Below are 18,966 nucleotides of genomic sequence, written 5' to 3' on the forward strand. Positions count from 1 at the left end.
AATAGAGGATGGTCCAAAACGTTGGGACCCTGTACTCACCTGGGAGACATAGAAGAACCTCCTGGTTCCTGGCTTTAGATTGGTTCAGCTTCAGCTGTTTAGTTGACGTTTTATCTTAGCATTAGTGGTACTGGCTTGTGCCTCTTGACTCACAGTTAGCTCGACTCCCCATGTTTACCATGTAGGCCGTTCTCTACATGACGTACATGTGAGGCTGTTTTTCTGCAAGGCCTTAATGCAAACCTGCTTTTTCCCTTCACAAGAATGGCCAGCAATGAGGTAGGTACCACTATGCTCCACTGGTGAGCAGAAAGGGAAACACACAAAACTGCCTGATTTTGAACCCTGTTTCTGCTGTTTATAACCTTGGACAAGTTACTGTTACAAAGATAACAATCATGTGTACTCATAAGTTGTTCTAAAAATAAATGAGAAGCACTCTCAAGCATGTGTGTCTGTGAGCTGTAACGAAGACGTGCAGTGATGGTGGTGTGCCGGGCAATCTGACTCCAGCCATCCACATAAGACAAAATCCTTTATGGCTTTCCCAGGACACAGCAGCTGGACACTGCTGACTCCAGGAATGTGCCCTAAAGAATTAATGAGTTAAACACTTAAGGCTAAGTACAAAGTTACCCAGCCCATTGCTGGTCATAACAGTAAAAATAACATAAGAAACGTGTAGGAAGAGAGATGAATGGAATAAACCATGATACATCCGTATAGTGGAAAATTTGGGAGACAAAGATGAGTGGTGTGATGGGTGTGAACGTGACCCTCAAGTATAAATGTCTGTGAGCTCTGACATCTCTCTTAGAACACACCGAGATCTTCCCAGACAAATCTTTGCTTTCCATTTGTTTCACTTCATCATTGCTCTATGACATTCTTAAAAATTCTAAGGGTTTTTTTCTTTAAAGATATGTTTATTTATTTATTTGAAAGTAAGCGTTATGGAGAGAGGAGAGACAGAAAAATCTTCCATCTGCTGTTTCATTCCCCAAGTGTTCCCAATACTCAGGCCTGAACCAGGAAGCCAGGAGCTAGGAGCTTCATCTGGGTCTCCCAAGCAGGTGGCAGTGACCTAATCACTTGGACCACCTTTGACTGCTTTTCCTAAGCCATTAGCAGGGAACTGGATTGGAAACAGAGCAGATGGAACTCTAACTGGTGCCCATATGGAAAACTGGCATTGCAGGCACTAACATTGGTTATTCCGTAAGTTCAAAATTAGCACAATACAGACACATTTCATTGCCTAATGAAAGTCATGTGAAAATGCCATTGTTAAGGGGCAGGGAGGCACCCTTAGTCTCTCATGAAAATGCAGGTTCTCAAAAAAAAAACATAATAAGTGTTAGGAATGGTGATTAAAGGTGTTCTGATCTGTGACTTTAGAAATGGGCTGATTTGCTGAGCAGAAAAACTGGCCTTATAAACAGACAAGGGCTGAGCGGAGAAGAACAGGACACAAAGTGCATTGGTAGTATTTGTTACTTTCCTTCCAGAGGTAAAAAGGAGACTCCTTTAGTGTGTAAAAGCTTCCCCCTGCCATTTTTTAAAAAGATTTTAGGTTTTCATTTTATTTGAAAGTAGTGGGTGGGTGGGAATGGGGAGCGAGAATGAGAGACAGGTCTTCCATACACTGGTCTTCCATACACTGCTTCACACCCCAATGTCTGAAGCAACCAGGTCAGGGCCAGCCCAAAGCCAGGAGGACTTCTGGGTTTCCCACAGGGGTACAAAGGTTCAAGCACTTGAGTTATCATTTGTTGCTTCTCAGGATGAGCAGAAGCAGAAAGGTGGATGAACACTGGGCGCTGGCAGCAGATTCTGGTAAACCGGCACGGTCATCATCACGGGCACAGCTCTGTCTACCACAGCCTGGGTCCCTGCCCAAGATCCTGTAAGTGTGTAGGGGTGTGAGCAGGTCAAATGAGGCCAAACAGGATCAGGGTGGCTCCTATCTGGCGGCCAGCGTTTTCCTAAAGAGACCCGGATGCCGACATCCCTGCTGGTGGAGGCGGCTAGGGTCGCCAAGGCGAATGGGGGATACTCCTCCAAGCCGCCTGTACTTTGGTCCTGGGCCCCAGACTCCTTGGTAGAGAGAAGATGAATTCTGTCTGGAGTCGCGTGGTTCGTGGCCAGAAGTACCCACTCAGGAAGCACCGAAGCAAGTGGGGCAGAGTCCCGGTGTGCCCTGGGAGCAGCTTCCAGACGCCAGCGGCGGAGGAAAGAGACAAGAGATCAGGAAGGACGTGCCCTGAGGGGCCACAGGGCAGGAGTGGCCCAATACTTGCCTGGCAGCCTTGTGAGCAGAGGAAATGTGACCCAGAGGGAAGGAGCCACGTGAAGATGGAGCCACCACAGCCTGGGGACACTTGTAACCATGGAGGCTCCCAGAGCGGGAAGGGCCGTCCCTGAACCGGCAGGGGACACTTGGGTTCCTGGCTCCTGCACGTCCTCCCCCGCCGGGGTTGCCATCTCTGTGCTGAACTCCCAAACAAGCCGTACCCTTTTTCGTTGCCCCCTTAGTCTTGCACTTCCAGCTGCCAAAGCCACAAGCAGAATAAACCTCCTGTTTTCATGAGCTACTCAGCTTCAAGCATATGGTTGTAGTAACAAAAATAGACTAATACCAGCATTTATATTAAACAATTTTCTTGGATTTATCCATGGTGAGCATTCCAAATGCATAATATCTTTCAGGAAAAAGGCTTTCTTTTCTTTACCAAAGTGGGGATTTGTGCCACCTACACTTTCCAGAAAACACTGACTGAGCTTGTTAGAGCTCCTGCAAATGAGTCACTTCTCATAGATGAGGATGTGAACCTTCTGGACTCAAATGATCAAGCTTGGGATGCATCTGCCAGACCTGGAACCAGTCATAAAACGGGGGGCACCATGTTTTGGCACAGCAGTTAAGCCACTGCTTAAGATACCCACATCCCATATCAGAGCGATTATGTCCGAGTCCAGCTCCATTTGTTATTTTAGCTTCCTGCTAATGCACCCAAAGGGAACAGTAGATGATGGCCAATAGACTTGGGTTCCTGACATCCCCATGGGAGACACAGATTATGTTTGTGGCTCCTCCCTACAGCCTGGTCCAGCCCCATCCATTCCCAACATTTGGGGAGTCGACTAGCAGATAGGAGCTCTGCCTCTCTGTCGCTGTATGTCTATGCCTTACTCTCTCTCTTTGCCTTTCAAAATTTATACAAGTAAATAAAATGTGATTAAAGCAACATTATGCCATATTCTAGCCTTAGGTACACAAATGGTAGAGAGAGAGCATATGATCAGAATTAAATGTCAATAGAGATTTAATTTTTCCCCTGAGTTTGGAAAGACAGAGCCTTAACCTGGGAGAGATGAGATAGGTGAGAGGTTTGAGAATCTGAAGAACTCCAAGAGCTAGGTTTGGGGGGCAGTGTAGTGGCATAATGGGTGACTGAGACGCCAGCACCCCATGTGGGCACCAGTTCAGTTTCCAGCTGCTCCACCTCCAACATACCTGGGAAAGAACAACCTCCAAGTGTTTGGGCCTCTCCTGTCCACAGGGGAGACCTGTAAGAAGCTTCTGTCTTGAAGTCATCTGGGGAGTGAACTAGGGAATGGAAGATTTCTGTCTCTTCCTCTCTCTCTGTAACTCTGTCACCAAAAAAAGGGGGGAAAATAGAACTAAGGATGCATTTCCCAGAAAAGGAACGTGGTGGATGAGCTCAGAAGTGGCTATTTCCTTCCTCTTTTCTAACCTTGAACCCAGAGCCCCTAACAGCTCTTTACTGATTTCTGTGTTGCAGGGTTCACTACCCTCGCGTCAGGGAGATAACATGTGGCTCTGGCTGGCCCTACTCCTGTGGGGTAAGTCGGGCTGCGAGTGGGGCTGGAAGGGTCCTGATCTGGCTCAGCTGAGCCAAGGTTTTTGTCCCTTTGGTGTGTTCGGCCTGAACTCCTAACTATGAGATGGCTGTGACGGTGGTTGTAGGCGTCACTGGTGGGGATAGGGATGAGAAGGAAGACGACCCCAAACCAGCATGAAACCAGGAAACCTCACATCAAAGCAAGGCGTCAGTGAGCACCTGGAGGTCGTCCTGTTCTGCTGGCAACTGATTTTGGAGGAGGAGCACAGGGAGAAACCTGAGAGAGTAAAGCTGGCATCTCAGATCCGACACTAATTCTGCCTCCCCAATTCTCCCTTCCTGGTCGTCTCCTGCTGACTGGCTGACATCTGTTCTCTGGTCTCTGGCAGTTCCAGTTGGTGGGCAACAGGGTGAGTGATGTCTAACCCTACCTCTCCAACACTGTCTTCCTACCTTATGGGTCCCTTTAGCCTGCAGCACAAGGATCAGGATAGAAAAGGGAAGGATTCCCAGATGATGTAAAAATGCCCATATTCAGATGTTGTTGGATAAAACCCTAATTCCTAACATAAGTTGCGAACATGTGCTGAGTGAGTTGTGACTTCTAGAATATATACACAAAAGTGGCTGGGGTGCAAAAGAAATGAACAAAAAACTACAGCTCAAACAAACAAACCACCTCTGCTGGCTTTTCCAACATCTTCCACGTTGTTCCTTTTACAAGAATCCTTAAGCTGGCTTTTCCCTGGGAGCCAGCCAGGCAGGTACTGAAGGAGCCAAGGGAGGAGTCTCAACTGGCTCCACGCAGACACTAGTGGAGGTCTGTGCTCTGCCCACGAGGTCAGAGGACAGGAGGCTGAGACAAGCGGCTCCAGACGGGCCCACCTCCAAATCCTGTGTCCTGGCTGACGGCAGGGGAGCCTACGGAAACCTCAGAGCCATAGCACCCAGACTGAGGGCTGGCTCAACATGCATTGCCCGGCTTCTCCACTGACCCGGACAGCTCATTCTCTCCCCTGCTGGCCACCAAACTAGACCAGCACTGCAGCGCCCTTCCTGTTGCTCCCCTTGTCGGCTTTTGCTTCTGATCTCTCGCCCAGCAGACCCCACGAAGGCAGTGATCACCTTGCACCCCCCGTGGATCGATGTGTTCCAAGAGGAAGCAGTGACCCTCTGGTGTGAGGGGCCGCGTGCGCCTGGCGACAGCGCCACCCAGTGGTTCCTCAACGGCACAGCCCTTCAGACCTCGTCCCCCAGCCACAGCATCACCAATGCCCACGCCAGTGACAGTGGGGAATACACTTGCCAGACCGGACTGTCTGTACCAAGCGAGCCGGTGCAGCTGGGCGTGCACAGAGGTAAGAGAGGCATGGGGTAGGGTCTGGAATTACAAGCTCTTCCTTCGTTTTGTCCGTGCTGGATGCCGGTGTGAACGCATTAACCCTGTGTGCCTATCAGGTAAAATAAAACCAATGCACTCATAATATCACGTGCCTCAACTGGGTCAGATGTGAATGGAGCATCTAGAGCAAACCTCAGGACCCACAATTTTATCGTTATTCAAAAGGTGCTCCTGTAGACAATAGCAGCAATTCAGGCAAATGCACAGTGAACAGGAAATTCTCCCTCACATCCCAAAAGCCTGGTGCTGCAATCACCTGCCACAAACAAACTTAAACTTTTGAAAAACTGGTTTGTAGCATATATTCTGTTCTTCGTGTTACTGTTGATTGCATAAAAAGAAAGTCTGTTTATATCCATAGAGGTGTGTTTTAAATGTCTGCTGTATGAGGTTTTAAGACACTCATTGAGAAATAGAATTAAAAGTTAATACAAATTCTTTATGAGCTTTCTGAAGGCCTCACCTATAGCTGTACCATAACTCTGCCTGATAGAAAGCCTCTAAGTTTTCCATTTCTGTGCGTGTAGTCTTGGGAACATTTCACAATGCCCTGGGCATGGAATTACTGTGAGACATTAGTCAGTAGGAGGAAAAGAAAACTAATAAAACGGTATCAGGCACTGAAATCTGTATGTAGCTTTATTTGTCAAGTAATGGAGACTGAAATATTCTTCAGGGAAAAATGTTTTCTTGCTCAAGATCAAATACTCAAATCTGTTATTTAATTATTCAAAAGCAACGGCCCAGACTCCCTTGCGTTGCTAATGGAGCAGCTAATCCTCACTGGAGGCAGAATCTCATTTATGCAGACTTGGTTGCCCTTGAGGAAATGTGTTTTAGCCAAGGCCATGCTGAGACTGTTGGAGAGAGGCAGTGGGTTCCCTGTGTGTTCCTTATGACTCAGAGCAGCTTGGTGGGTCGGACAGGGAGGGGAGCTGACAGCGTGGTGCTAACCAGAGACTCAACACCCTCTGAGCAGAAGGAAGGGCTGTACAGCACAAGTGGCAAGAAATGGAGCAGAGCTGCGAGGAGGCCAATGGTTTTGTTGTTGTTTTGTTTTTACCTTGCCGCAGACTCTAGGACTGTTAATACTGATGACTCATTAAGAATGGTACCTTTCTGATATTCTGTTTAGTGGAAATCCTGACTGAAGCATAACTTACACTTGGCAAGCCCAGAGTGTACATCTCACAACGGCACCCCAAGCAGGAAGTACAACACTTCCAGGACCTAAGACCTATTTTCTGCTGTTCTTAGACACCAGTAAACTCTAAATCACATGTTTTTGCCTACAAATTGCTGGCTAGCAAGTTTTTTTTTTAAATTGGGATGATGAAGTTTGTGTATAAGATTAAAGTTCTTTTTGTTCTTGATGCTGTTTAATATTCTAGATTTTTCCATTCTACCAACAGACTCTTGGGGTGTTTCCAAATTCTGCCTGTTACTAAGGGTGCTGACGGAAAATGTCATATTTTTCACCCATGTTTTGGTGCACACACATATATGCACCTATTGGAAGATGCCTAGGAGTCTTAGTTGTAACTCACAATTTATTTAAAAGTCTTCAGGAGGGTGGTTTATGGCTATGAATTGGTAGAATTTTTTGAGTCACAAGGTATGCATATATTCTGGTGTTCATGGATACTGCCAGATGCCCTTTTCAGAGTGGTTATGCCACTTTACATGTCCACAGAGTACGGGCTTTGATTGCTCTTCATCTTCATCAATCCTCAATGATACCTGTGTTTTTATTTTTGCTCTTGTAGTGGATATAGAGTAGTACCACACTGTAGTTTAATTTGCATTTCCCTAGCTGCTATGACAGTGACTGTTTTTTCTTAGACTTTTTTGGACCTATTTTAATAGCCTCTTTTGTATGTCCATGACCAGGTCTTTCTGCCAATTTGTCCTGTTGTTTGTCTTTTTCTTACTCACTTATTGGAATTTCTGGATATGCATCCTTTTCCCGGTGTTAGTAACACCTCCTCCTACCATGTGACTTGCTTTTCCCCATCATATTGTGAATTGTTTGTTTTTCACCCACCAAAAGTTCTCTATGTTACTAATATGTACTATATCAAGCTTCTGGTTGGCTCTTTCTGTGCCCTATTTGAAAAGTATTTTGCCGAAAGGAATGAAATAAAAGAAAAAGAAAAAAAAAAGAAAAGTATTTTGTCACAGTTGTTTAGCAGGGGAGGATTCAGCTGCAGTTACATTGACTTTCAGTCACTTCAATCTGGAAATGCTGAGACCAAGAAAATACAACTGGGAGTGGCCCCACAGCCCCACAGCCCTTCCTGTTCAGAGGGCATGGTTTTTGAGAAGAAATTTAGGTAGAAATATATGCTACTAGCTGCATCTCAGTCTGGCCTAGCTCTGGCTAATGCAGCAGTATTTGGAAAGGGAGTCACTGGATGGGAGATCTGTGTCCTTTTCTTCTCTGTAGCTCTGGCTTTCAAATAAATAATCATAATAAAACACCTTTAGAAAAAGAAAGCACATGAATTCCCTCAAAGGGAATTCATTCCACAAGTTGAAGTCTATTCCCTGTATTGTTCAAGTATTTTCTATTATTCATGCTGAGAGTGTCTGATGGAGACACTTAATGTCCCAACATGCGGGGATTTAAGAAACAGATAACTAGGTGTTGTGGAAGTACAGTGTTTGAGCATCTGTGGATGAGAATAAGAAAGGGGAGAGTACTCCTTGTGTAGAGACACCATGGCAATATCCAAGGCTGTTAATATTCATGCTGTATATAGCACTGAAGCACCTGCCCTCCATTTTTCAAAATTGGACAGGCATATTTCCAAAGAGAAAGATCTTCCATCTGCTGCTTCATTCTCCAAATTGCTGCAACAACCAAAGCTGAGTAGATCTGAAGCCGGGAGCTTCTTCCAGGTCTCCCACGTGGGTGCAGGGTCCCAAGGTTTTGGTCTGTCCTCAACTGTTTTCCCAGGCCACAAGCAGGGAGCTGGATGGGAAGTGGACCAGCTCAGACATGAACCACTGCCCATATGGAATCACTTGCAAAAGGAGACATAGTTAATTAAGCCATCACGCTGGTCCCTGCCCTCCATTCTTTTTTTAAAGATCTATTATTATTATTATTATTATTATTATTATTATTATTATTTTAAAAGATTTTGGAAAGACAGATATACAGAGAGAAGAAACAGAGAGAAAGATCTTCCATTCGATGATTCACTCCCCAAGTGACTGCAACAGCCAGAGCTGAGGCAATCTGAAGCCAGGAGCCTGGAGCCTCTTCCAGGTCTCCCACGTGGGTGCAGGGTCCCAAGAATTTGGGCCATCCTCTACTGCCTTCCCAGGCCACAAGCAGGGATCCAGGTGGGAAGCAGGGCTGCCAGGATTAGAACTGGCATCCATATGTGATCCTAGCGCATTCGAGGCAAGGAATTTAGCTGCTAGGCTACCACGCTGGCCCCACTGCCCTCCATTCTTAAATTCTGCAAGGCAGACGAGGAGGCTGTATTGTTTCTTCTTCTCCTTTGTCTCCCTAACCACCCCATCTTTCTTTAGCTAAACCAGCTGTCCCTGGAGAAGGAAACATTTTTGGTTATGAACAGAGATGTGCATCCAAAGAAAAGGGCCCTTTCAGTAGCAGCTTGTTTTGGCTGCTGGTCTGTCACTGGTCTGCATATATGAGGCATCCTGTCAATAGCAGGTGCTATGCCTCTGGACAGGCTTGCTAGTCTGCATGTTTGCCTTAGGATAGCTGATTCTGTTAACAACTTTAACAGGGATTATTGCATTTTGATAATTTATAATAGCATAACAGATAGCCAAAACCTTAGCAACTTCAAACAGCATACATCTATGTCATTGTTTCCATGGGCAGGAGTTCAGGCACAGTATGACTTAGCTCAGGGTCTTCAAGACTTGCATCAGGGTGCTGACTGAGCTATGTTCTTTGAGTGGCTCTTGCAGAGATCATTGGTCAAATTCAGCTTCTTATAGGACAGAGGTCTCCGCTGCATGGCTGACTGAAGTGGGAGCCACTCCCAGCACCTAGAGGCCTCAGAAATGTGGTCTCCTCACGGATGCTCTGACAATGTGCCAACTTCTATCTTCAAGGCCAACAGGAGATCTTTCTAGCCAATATGCTAGGCAGAGGCTTATTTAAGAGGGACTCCCCCGACACACACACACATAAACACACACCATCTCCTTTGTTGCATTTGGTTGTGTAGAAGCAAGGCATTGAATCCACACTCACTGAAGAGAATGTATAAAGGTATGTTCCTCTGGGGGTGGGCGTCCTAGAATTCTGCCTATACATGACCCGTCCCAAACAACTTCTGAGATGTGAGAAGTGAAGGGGGCGGTGCTGGGTGTTCAACTGCTAGTGAATATTTGAAGAATGAGACACAGGCTGGAGATTCAACAGAGTTCTGAGTTTGAATGTTGTAAGGGAAGAAAAGTAGGAAAGCCCCTGGACAGTGTTGGCCTCCTTGCACCTGTTCCACTGGACTCACTACATTTTGTGTTTTCAGATTGGTTGCTGCTCCAGGTCTCTGGCAGAGTCTTCACTGAAGGGAATTCTCTGACCTTGAGATGTCACGCATGGGAGAATAAGCTGATACGCAATTTGCTTTTCTATCAAAATGACAGAACTTTTAAGTTTCTTACTCAGCCATCTGAACTCACCATTCCAAATGTCAACATGAGTCATAACGGCACTTACTACTGTTCAGCCATGGGAACACATCGTTACACATCAGCAACCATGTCCGTCACTGTGAAAGGTACTGTGTCTGAGTACTCATGCAACCGCAGCTTCAAGTGCTGCAACCCACATGGCATGAACCGGGGTGATGAGGGAATGACGAGCCATTAGACATAAAGAAGAGACAGAGACACAAAGTATAGATTTATGAAAGTGGAAGGGTGGGTAGAAGTTTTGTCTCTACAAAGTCGAGATCCCTTGCATCCATTTTATTGTAGCAGTAAGGAACAGAAACTCACTCAACATAGCTAGGAGAATAATGTAGGTCTGACAAAAGATCCGTTGAGACAGAAACAGGGAAGACACTAGAAATTGCACCTACTGCCCGCCTGGCTCTCAAGGGTGCTGTGGCTTCCAGGATCCCACTTACCTCTGTCTCCACCCACTGTCTCTGTAGAGCTGTTCCCAGTTCCGGTGCTGAGGGCATCCCTGCCATTCCCCATCCTGGAGGGGAGTCCGCTGACACTGAGCTGTGAAACCAAGTTGGTCCCCGGGCAGCCTGCTTTGAGCCTTGTCTTCTCCTTCTTCGTGGGCAACACGACTCTGCAGGACAGGAACGCGTCCTCGGAATACCAGATCCCAAAGGCTGGGCAGGAGGATTCTGGTGCCTACTGGTGCGAGGCAGCCACAGAGGACAAAAGAGTTGTGAAGCGCAGCTCCGCCTTGCAGGTGCAAGTGCTTGGTGAGTAATGACCCTGCTCAGAAGGCAGGCTGTCTCTCCTCCCGTGGATCTGGGGGACTTCAGGGCGCAGGCAGGCGGGAGGAGAGATGCTCTCCAAGAAAAGCTCACAGGCTTCCCACCCTTGATTCAGGGCTTTGCCCTTCCCCTCACGACATTTTCCTTTGTTTCCTTTCCTTCCTCTTATCTTTCCTTTATTCCTCCTTTTCTTCTTTATTTTCGGTTCTCCGTCCCCACGGCTCTCTGCTCACCTCTCACCTTCCATCTCCCTCACACCCCCACTGTCTGTTTTCCCCTCCACCCATGCTTCCCTGCTTTCCCTCCTTCTCCTTCACCAGCAATTGCTCCAACACTATGCTGTGTGGTTTTTTTTGCATCTATTGTCATGGATCTGGGGAAATTTTCGGTTTCAGGTATTCACAGGGTAGATTTACAGAGAGTGGTTGTATGGACTACTTATAACTACCTACCCAGTTGTCTCCACCTTACCAAGGCCTATGTTTTGTTAGCACCAAAAACAAACGCTTAATTTTTAACTCAAATTCATTTCACTCATTGAGTAACATAGAGAGGGCAGTCATCTCTGAAGGCAGGAACTGAGTTCTCTGGCCTGGTCCCAGCAACAAAGTTCCCAATGGCCTGCCCCACGTGTGTACCCTACAGCTCAGCTGCAGCTCCCTCGGGCTCCCAGAAAGGCCCAGGGCCTCGGTGATGGGTGGGCACACAGGGTCCAGCTCACCTTCTCTTCCCTCAGATTTCCAAGTAGTAGCTCTTCTCTTTGTCTTTTCCTGTTTTAGGCCCCCAGTCACTAAATCCTTTCTGGCTTCATGTCTTTTTCTATCTCGCCACGGGAGTAATGTTTTTGGTGAACACTGTCCTCTGTGTGACAATACATAACAAACTGCAAAGAATGAAAAAGGAGGATGTCGGCATCTCTTTGTCGTCCGATTATGAGAGGTATGAAACTCTCAAACTGCCTAAAGACGCCCGTTTAAAAGAAGAACTGAAGCTCCATGAACAAAAAGAAGACATGCTACAAGAAAGGGACCACCACAAGTGCCAGGAGGGAGGGCAGGAGAACCGTCCGCAGTCCGTCCCCGCTGGAGCGGTGCTTGGGCACACCTGTCCTGTAGCTGAATGACTGCCCTCTGGGCCATATGGCCTATAACTCTCAAACAGAGCAAATAAGCAGCCTGATTTTAATTGAAATTATTTTACAAATTTGGTACTCAAAGGGGATTGGAGCTGACATTTAAAGATACCTTTAAAAATGTGGAAGTCAAGTCTAGCCATGTCATTTGATACTTTGAAAAACAGTGTTTTTGAGAACCAGATAAAAATAATTTCTACAATTTTACAGGAGATTCAGACACAGAAGGATCTAGTGAAAGAGAGTAAAGGAGACTGAGGAAAGGGAGGGAGCCTCTTAGCTGGAAGTCAGTGGGGACTAAGTCAGGGAGCAAAGAGGGGCTAGAGCCTCCAGATGACTTCCCAGGGACTGTGCGGATGAAAATCCCCACAGCTCTGTGTTCAGGATAGCAGCAGTTCCACAACTCTTCCCTTTCAGTCCCTGACAGGGATGCTTCCATAGGTGTTGGGCAGACACAAAGGGGTCCCTGGGGATGCGAAATGGTGTATCAGCCTTGTTTCATTGGAGGTGTCACATAATCTCCCCAAGTTCAGAGGCAGGAGGGCCTGCCCGCATCCCAGGCCAGCCCTGGAGCAGACAGAACAGAGCTGAATACCTGGAGCCAGGTCTCCGGGCTGGCACTGCGGGCACAAGTGTTGGGGAGGACCGGAACATTCTCAGGACCAGAGACTGACTTTGCCCCACGGTTTTCTCAATGGTTGCCTAATAGTGTGACGGCACACTGCTCTGCTACCCAGGCTGCAGTTTGGAGACAAAATATTTTTCTGCTACTGTTCAACAGCTCATGTAAAAACTGAAAGGGCGCACCCTGGTGGCACAAGGGCAGCAGGAACTGAGTTGAAAAGACAATCACTGTGCACATATTTCAGATTTCTCCATGATTTTACCTCTGTCACAACGGTTTCTTGAATGCACTTTATTGCTAATATAATTGATTTCATTAAATTAATATCCAAATCGATATGATTTCAGTCTGACCTTATTTCTGGCTTATTGCTGTGTCAGGAAGATTCATGGAGTCCTCATATACAGTCTCCCCAACTATTTCCCAAGCCTTGGGTTGGTCTGGTCAAGTCCTGGTACCATCCCATGCTTTCTCCAGGTGGATTCCCTCCTCCAGCTTCCCCACAGGGATCGGATGACCTCTGCCTTCACTCACCCCTGCCTGCCTAACGGCTTTCTCCTCACTAGTGTTACAGAACCTAGTATGGGAAATACACTGTGAAATCACTTGCCTGTTGAGACAGGGCCACATAACTCTAGATCCCTTCTTTGCTCAATGTCTCCCACCTTTGGAAAAGCCTGTCTATGAGGGCAGGGGATGGTTGCTGGTGGATTACTCTACCTGGGGACAGGGGACCCATGGGAAGAAAGTGAACACTTTTGTTGATCTGGAACCACTAAATCCACTTGGTTTCAGACCTAATACAAATGCACTGATTGACTTGATTCTTCACACACGTTTTTCAGGTGTGGAGAGGGGCAAGGATGAAAATGTCACCATAGTTGTCCCCCTCCATCCCCCACCTGAGGAGTGGGAATCTCAGAGTGGTCACTGGGATGAACCCTGCTGCTTCTTGTGGGCAGTGTGCACCAGTGGTCAGCTCCACGTCTCCTCTGTAGCCCTGGAGGTCACTGTGGAGAGGCTCTAGGTGTGTGAGTCCACAGTTTCCTCTGTAGAATGAACTGGCACCCAGGACAAGCCAGGAGGGCTCAGGAGTTGAGGATGGATCCTCAACCAGTAAGGAATGGATGTCGGCTTTCCCACTCCTCAATGTACTGTGCTGTGTTCCACCCGAACTCTCAGAAAGTATCCCCACAGGCAAAAACAAACAAACAAAAAACCTCTTCCCCCAAAGAAAGGAAAACTATGATGGGTTGAGTTCCTTGGGCACCCCGGTACTCACGAGGCGGGGTTGGTGCTGAAGGCTAAGCCTCCTGTGGGCAGCAGGGATTTTGCTGAAAGATGGGGAAACGTGGCCCTCCTCAGATAAGCCATCTCCCGCACAGAGCTCCACACTCCCCAGTGATCTGTGTTCTCCCACACTGCAGCAGTAACAAGCCCAGCTGTTCAACCACAGCCATGTTCCTGCTCATTTTTGAAAGTGATGCATTCACAACAGAAAAAAAAAAAAAAAAAAAAAGAACAATCCTGACTGGAAACTGAAGGAAATTTAGTTATGTTGCAATTTTTTAGTTATGTTTTGCAATCACTGGCCCTTTCACAGCATATTCTTTCTGTGATTATGGTTCTGCAGCTTGATTGTGATTGTCTTCAACTTCATACCAGCAGTACTTAGAAACAAGAGACTTTTATGTATGACTTCTACAAACTGCCATTCAATGTTTGGGGTGCTTATATGATCACTTCTCTTATTTTTCTAAACTAAAATAATCAGCTCATTCTCTTCAAACAAGATTGGCAGGAAATATGAAGTCATCCCCTAGGAGTTTCTTCCCTCTCCTTGGTTCCTCTAAGGCTCCTTGGAAATTACATAGTTCAAAGAATTTTGAGCCCAGTTTCCACCCTTAGCAGGGTTCCAGGATCTGACAGCTGTGATTACTGCCACTGTTCCCCTTAGTCCATGCCCCAACGCCCTCTCAGATTCTGGCACAGAACAGTCCAGTTCTGGGGAATTTATATACCACAAGATGACCTCATTTTCTTGATGCCATAATAAGCCATTGGTGCTGCTCTCAGGATTTCCCAGAGACAAAACTTTCAGTACCACCATCAGTCATGCCCTAACAAGTTAGCTTCCTCATGAGTACCACTTCAGAGGGGACACAGGCATCTACTGTACGTGGCTATTCGAGTAGCACCTATTCCTTTTCTCTCTAGGAAACAGCATGGGATGCTGCTGGAACACTTACTTGACAGCAGCTTCCAGTTATTTCTAGTTACTAGAAGTTTTGCATGGGAAGTCTTTCAGCGATCCGCAAGAGAAGGTGAGCTGCAAGCCAAGCTCATGAACAACAGATTCTCTCAGCCACCATCTCTTCTGGAAGAGTGTTATTATGCACGGTCATATCAGCCTTTCAAATAAGTAAAAAATCTTTTAAAAACAAGAATTAGGTTACTTTTTTTAAACATAAAAGTTAGTGACTTCTGACCATATTTGTTCAAGAGGACCAGACATAAAATCAGAGAACAAAAAGTTTATTGACTTGGAGTTTTCCCATGAGATACAGGATTAAACAACAAAGCAAAGATGCTAGAGTTAGTGCCAACTTATTACCGGGATGACTTCTAGAAGTATGGAGAAAGTTCTCAGTGTCAAGCAATGCTGAAATGACTATGGCCACGCAACATGCTGAACAAAGGGCTTAGGAAGACTTAAGGAAGTGAGTGGCAATGGATATTCCTAACACGTCCAACGATCTGCCACTTGATTACGTTTCATGGAAAAGTCTAATGGAAATGATGATGAGGACGTACAAGAATTTCTAAAATGTTCGCTGCAGGCTCTCTTCTGGCAAGGGCTGATGCTAAATCCCATGAGATAGGATCAGCAACAGCTTAAGGGAATCAAACTGCTCATAAACGTCCAAGTGCACTCCTGCAGAATACTGGTCTGCTGAGAACATGCTGGCTTTCCCACTCACCCTTCCCACTGTGTTTCAAAGAAAGGCTTAGTTTTCCTCTGTCTCAAATCATGATACCATGACCTAGGAATAAAATCTTTTTGGCAGTGACCCACAAGGCAAAGGAACTACAAATCAGATTTTAAAAGTGAAGCTCTTGTCTCTTCCCTTATTTTATAGGCATGGGAGTCAGGAGTAAAGTAGGTATTAAAATATGTTAATGTTCTGAACACAAAACCGTAGAAGGAAATGGCAAAATTGGCAACTGTTTTCATTTAAAGACTTTGCTTTTCCCTTATTACCCCAAAAATGTGTGGCTTCTGAGAAAGAGGGCCATGACAGAAAGGCAAAGACAATGTAAGGAAGACACACTGATAACAGCTGTGTGACAGCTCATGTGGGGAACACACTCTGTCCAGCATGACACCTGCTCTAGTCAAGTGTAATTTAGGTTAAGTAACGCTGACATGCAACTCCCCAACCTCAGCACCTTAACACCACAAAGGCTTGTATCCGACCCACCTAGTCTATTTCTCAGTGTTACACTCTGCATTTCAGAAAGGAAGAGATGGGCCCGGTGAGATGGTTCATGCCTTAAATTTTCAATTTGCAATCACCTGGATCCCATATGGGTGCAGGTTCATGTCTTGGCTGCTCTGGCCTGGGAAAGGAGTGGAGGATGGCCCAAGTCCTTGGGACTATGTACTCCGCACGGGAGACCCAGGAACTTCTGGCTCCTGGTTTCGGATCAGCTCAGCTCCAGTTGTTGTGGCCACTTAGGGAGTGGACCAAAGGATGTAAGATCTTTGTTTCTCCTTCTGCCTGTAAATCTAATCTTTCCAATAGAAATAAGTAAAATCTAGAAGAGGAGACATAAAACAGATCGACGCATCTGCAAGCAAAAGGAGTATAGTGCAGGTGAGTTGGCATTTTATGTTTTCTTCAACAATTGTTTAATTCTTGGCGGAAAAAACAAAAGACTGTGGATGACGGACTTCCATTTTTTTAAAATTTCATATTCTTGTTTGCTGTCATTCATGATTCATTCATCTGTCCCTAATGGCATGTATGTGTAGGTTCTCGCCCAGCACCCGCTGGCCATCCCGAATGCTTCCCTCAGCGCCACCCGGGCCGGAGCGCGTCCTGAGGCGAGCCGCGGGCGCCATCTTGCGCACTCCTGCGCGTGATGCGGCCTTAGCCCGCGCACGGGGCCTCCGCCGAAAGGAGAGCGGCCCGACGCACGACTTCCCGCTCCTCCCTGCCGCTAAAAAACAAAACTATGAAGGGACAGGAGAGAGAAAAGAAATGAACTGTGGACTGGGTCGGCGACTGCACGGGGACGGATAGGGTCTGTCAAATGGGAGCCCCGCTGCAGGGCGCAAACATCGCGAGAAGCCGCGGTGCTTACGCAACCAGCCCAGGAACTCCCGGCCGCCGACTGGAGATCTCGGCCTGGCGCCACCTAGAGGCCGACTTGGTAAGTGCAGTCTCCGCCTCCTTTTCGCGCAGGTCTCAGGAGCTCAGGTGTACAGGGCGGCCACCCAAGGGAGAGATCCTAGGTCAGCCACAGCCAGCCTACAGGAAGCCCCTGCAATCCTCAGGAGCTGCCTAAAAATGAATTCTGGAACCTCAGAAAGTCACCTGTGAGGATCCCAGACCTATCTCACATTTCAAGGACTGAGGCGGCTGGGGGCAGGTGTCTTCATCCCTAGACTTAATAGTCTTATTGGACCCATCCAGGCTCCATCTGCAAGGGCCTCAGGCACACCCTATTGTAATCCTCAGGGCTCTCAAGTCTAAAAGGCATCACCCACCAGAATGGACAGCTATGCAGCACAGCAGACAGCTGGCTGGAGGTGTTGTATTTGTTCCTTAGGCATCTTTTTGAAATAATTAGTGTTATTTGTCCCCTTCCAGATTCTGTGCGGGGAACCTTCCATTCACTTGCAGACCACAGGAGCTTCTGTTACAAGAATTCAGGTTTCTTGCCCGAGATGAAATCCCCCAAAGGCTGATCATGCTGATGTAAAATAGGAATGGTTGGGCCCATTCTGGGACTTTTCCTTGGTTGTCTTTAGGATTTAGGGATTTTCTCCTGGAAAGGAGCCAAAGATCAGGCAGATCTGCACAGCATTTCCAGGCCCAAGGACCAGACACAAAGACACAGCGGGCAGCTAGTTGGCAGGGCCTGACTGCCACCAGCTTTACTGCACAGACCCCAGGGGAAACAAGGAAACAGCTCAGGAATTCGCAGAGTGGACTAGCGTGGCAGCAGTAGAGTTCCTGGGATATGGTCACCTTTGGACATTCCTGCCAAGCTTTCCGACTGGATGTAGCAGATGTGAGAAAGAGGAGAGTGGGGAGCCATCTAACTCCCAGATGCTGGGCCACTGACAGACCTGGCAAAGAGTGAATTGGTGGAGCAAAGGCCAAAGGGTAGCAAGAAACAAGTTTTGTAATGGACCTATTAAGGCTTCTAGCAGACATGTAAGTATAACTGGATAAAGCATTGGTGTGAGTTGAGCCTAGACAAGAATCTTGGACCAGAAAACAAAAGTGCCACAAAAACAGCTGAATCACAGGAGCAGGTGGGGTGGGAACTTCCGGCACAAAGGTTGAGGGATGTGTTCCACTCCAACATGCCATATTGGAGTTGGCCCAAAGTAAATATTTTTTAAAAGTTGTAAATTCTCTGGAGAGGATTTGGAGTGGGACTGCATTCCATCTGTAGATTGTTTGGTGGCAAGGGGCTGGGAGAGGAATGGAGAAGCACTCAGATTACAATGCTTCCAGTCCATACTGGCTTCCAATTTTTTTCTTCTTGTTGTATGGGGCGGGGGTGGGGGGAGTGGAAGAGAGAAGGGGAGAGGGCTGGTTTTAGCAGCCCAACTGCATCAGTACCCAGGGATGGTGGACAGCCCCTTGATGTCAACTCAGAGTCCCCAATGTGGAGCATGTTCCTGAGGGTACTGCTTGAATGATTTTGGTAGTTCTGAGATACTGTTGATTTTGTTGCTCCAAGGTTGAGGAAATCCTTCCAAGGTCCATTGACTAACATAGCCTACCTTAAAGTCTTCACTTGCCCAAATACTTGCTGTCAAAGCTCGGCCGGAAAGTTGTCCAACTTGTACTGCCCTCCATCCTCTGCCATGGTACTAGAGCTGCTCTGAAGGCCACAGTGAGCTGTCATGTCCCCCATGTGCACCTGGGCATCCACTGCACAGACTTCAGTAACTGAGGAGGCCCATTCTGACAGATACACTCCACAGTCACACCACAGATCCTGTGACTCTCCACATGGTTGGAGTTCTGAGTCCAGCGGTCCAGTTGGAGGATGGTCCCCAAAGAAACTTCACCAGAAGTGGATCCCAGACCTAACTCCTGTGTGTGCCAGCTAGTGTGGGGTCCAGCTCAGTCTGTCATCCACATCAGCATACACACAGTGGTTGTTGCAGTCACCTGGTCAGTCCTGTCCCCAGCCTTATCTCATACACAAAACAACAGATGCTGTGGCCTAGCCTAACCCTGCCCACC

The 18,966-nt window shown here is 47.1% G+C and overlaps 1 protein-coding gene across 4 annotated transcripts in view; it reads left to right on the forward strand.

The window, feature by feature from the left end:
- Nucleotides 1-12,431, forward strand: part of LOC101529790 (high affinity immunoglobulin gamma Fc receptor I-like) — a 36,443-nt gene extending 24,012 nt beyond the window's left edge. For 3 of the 4 annotated variants that reach the window (XM_058660175.1, XM_058660177.1, XM_058660176.1), the window contains 6 exons: nucleotides 3,807-3,867; nucleotides 4,256-4,276; nucleotides 4,970-5,224; nucleotides 9,786-10,037; nucleotides 10,416-10,700; nucleotides 11,495-12,431. In XM_058660175.1, the coding sequence (XP_058516158.1) occupies nucleotides 3,837-3,867; nucleotides 4,256-4,276; nucleotides 4,970-5,224; nucleotides 9,786-10,037; nucleotides 10,416-10,700; nucleotides 11,495-11,838 (1,188 nt within the window). In that variant the 5' untranslated portion in view covers nucleotides 3,807-3,836 and the 3' untranslated portion in view covers nucleotides 11,839-12,431. Of the gene's footprint in view, nucleotides 1-249; nucleotides 280-3,806; nucleotides 3,868-4,255; nucleotides 4,277-4,969; nucleotides 5,225-9,785; nucleotides 10,038-10,415; nucleotides 10,701-11,494 lie in introns of those variants that run through there. The other variant, XM_058660174.1, reaches the window with a different exon arrangement.
- The last annotated feature ends 6,535 nt before the right edge of the window (nucleotides 12,432-18,966 follow it).

Source organism: Ochotona princeps, chromosome 2, assembly GCF_030435755.1.
Source record: "Ochotona princeps isolate mOchPri1 chromosome 2, mOchPri1.hap1, whole genome shotgun sequence".
Taxonomy (NCBI): domain Eukaryota; kingdom Metazoa; phylum Chordata; class Mammalia; order Lagomorpha; family Ochotonidae; genus Ochotona; species Ochotona princeps.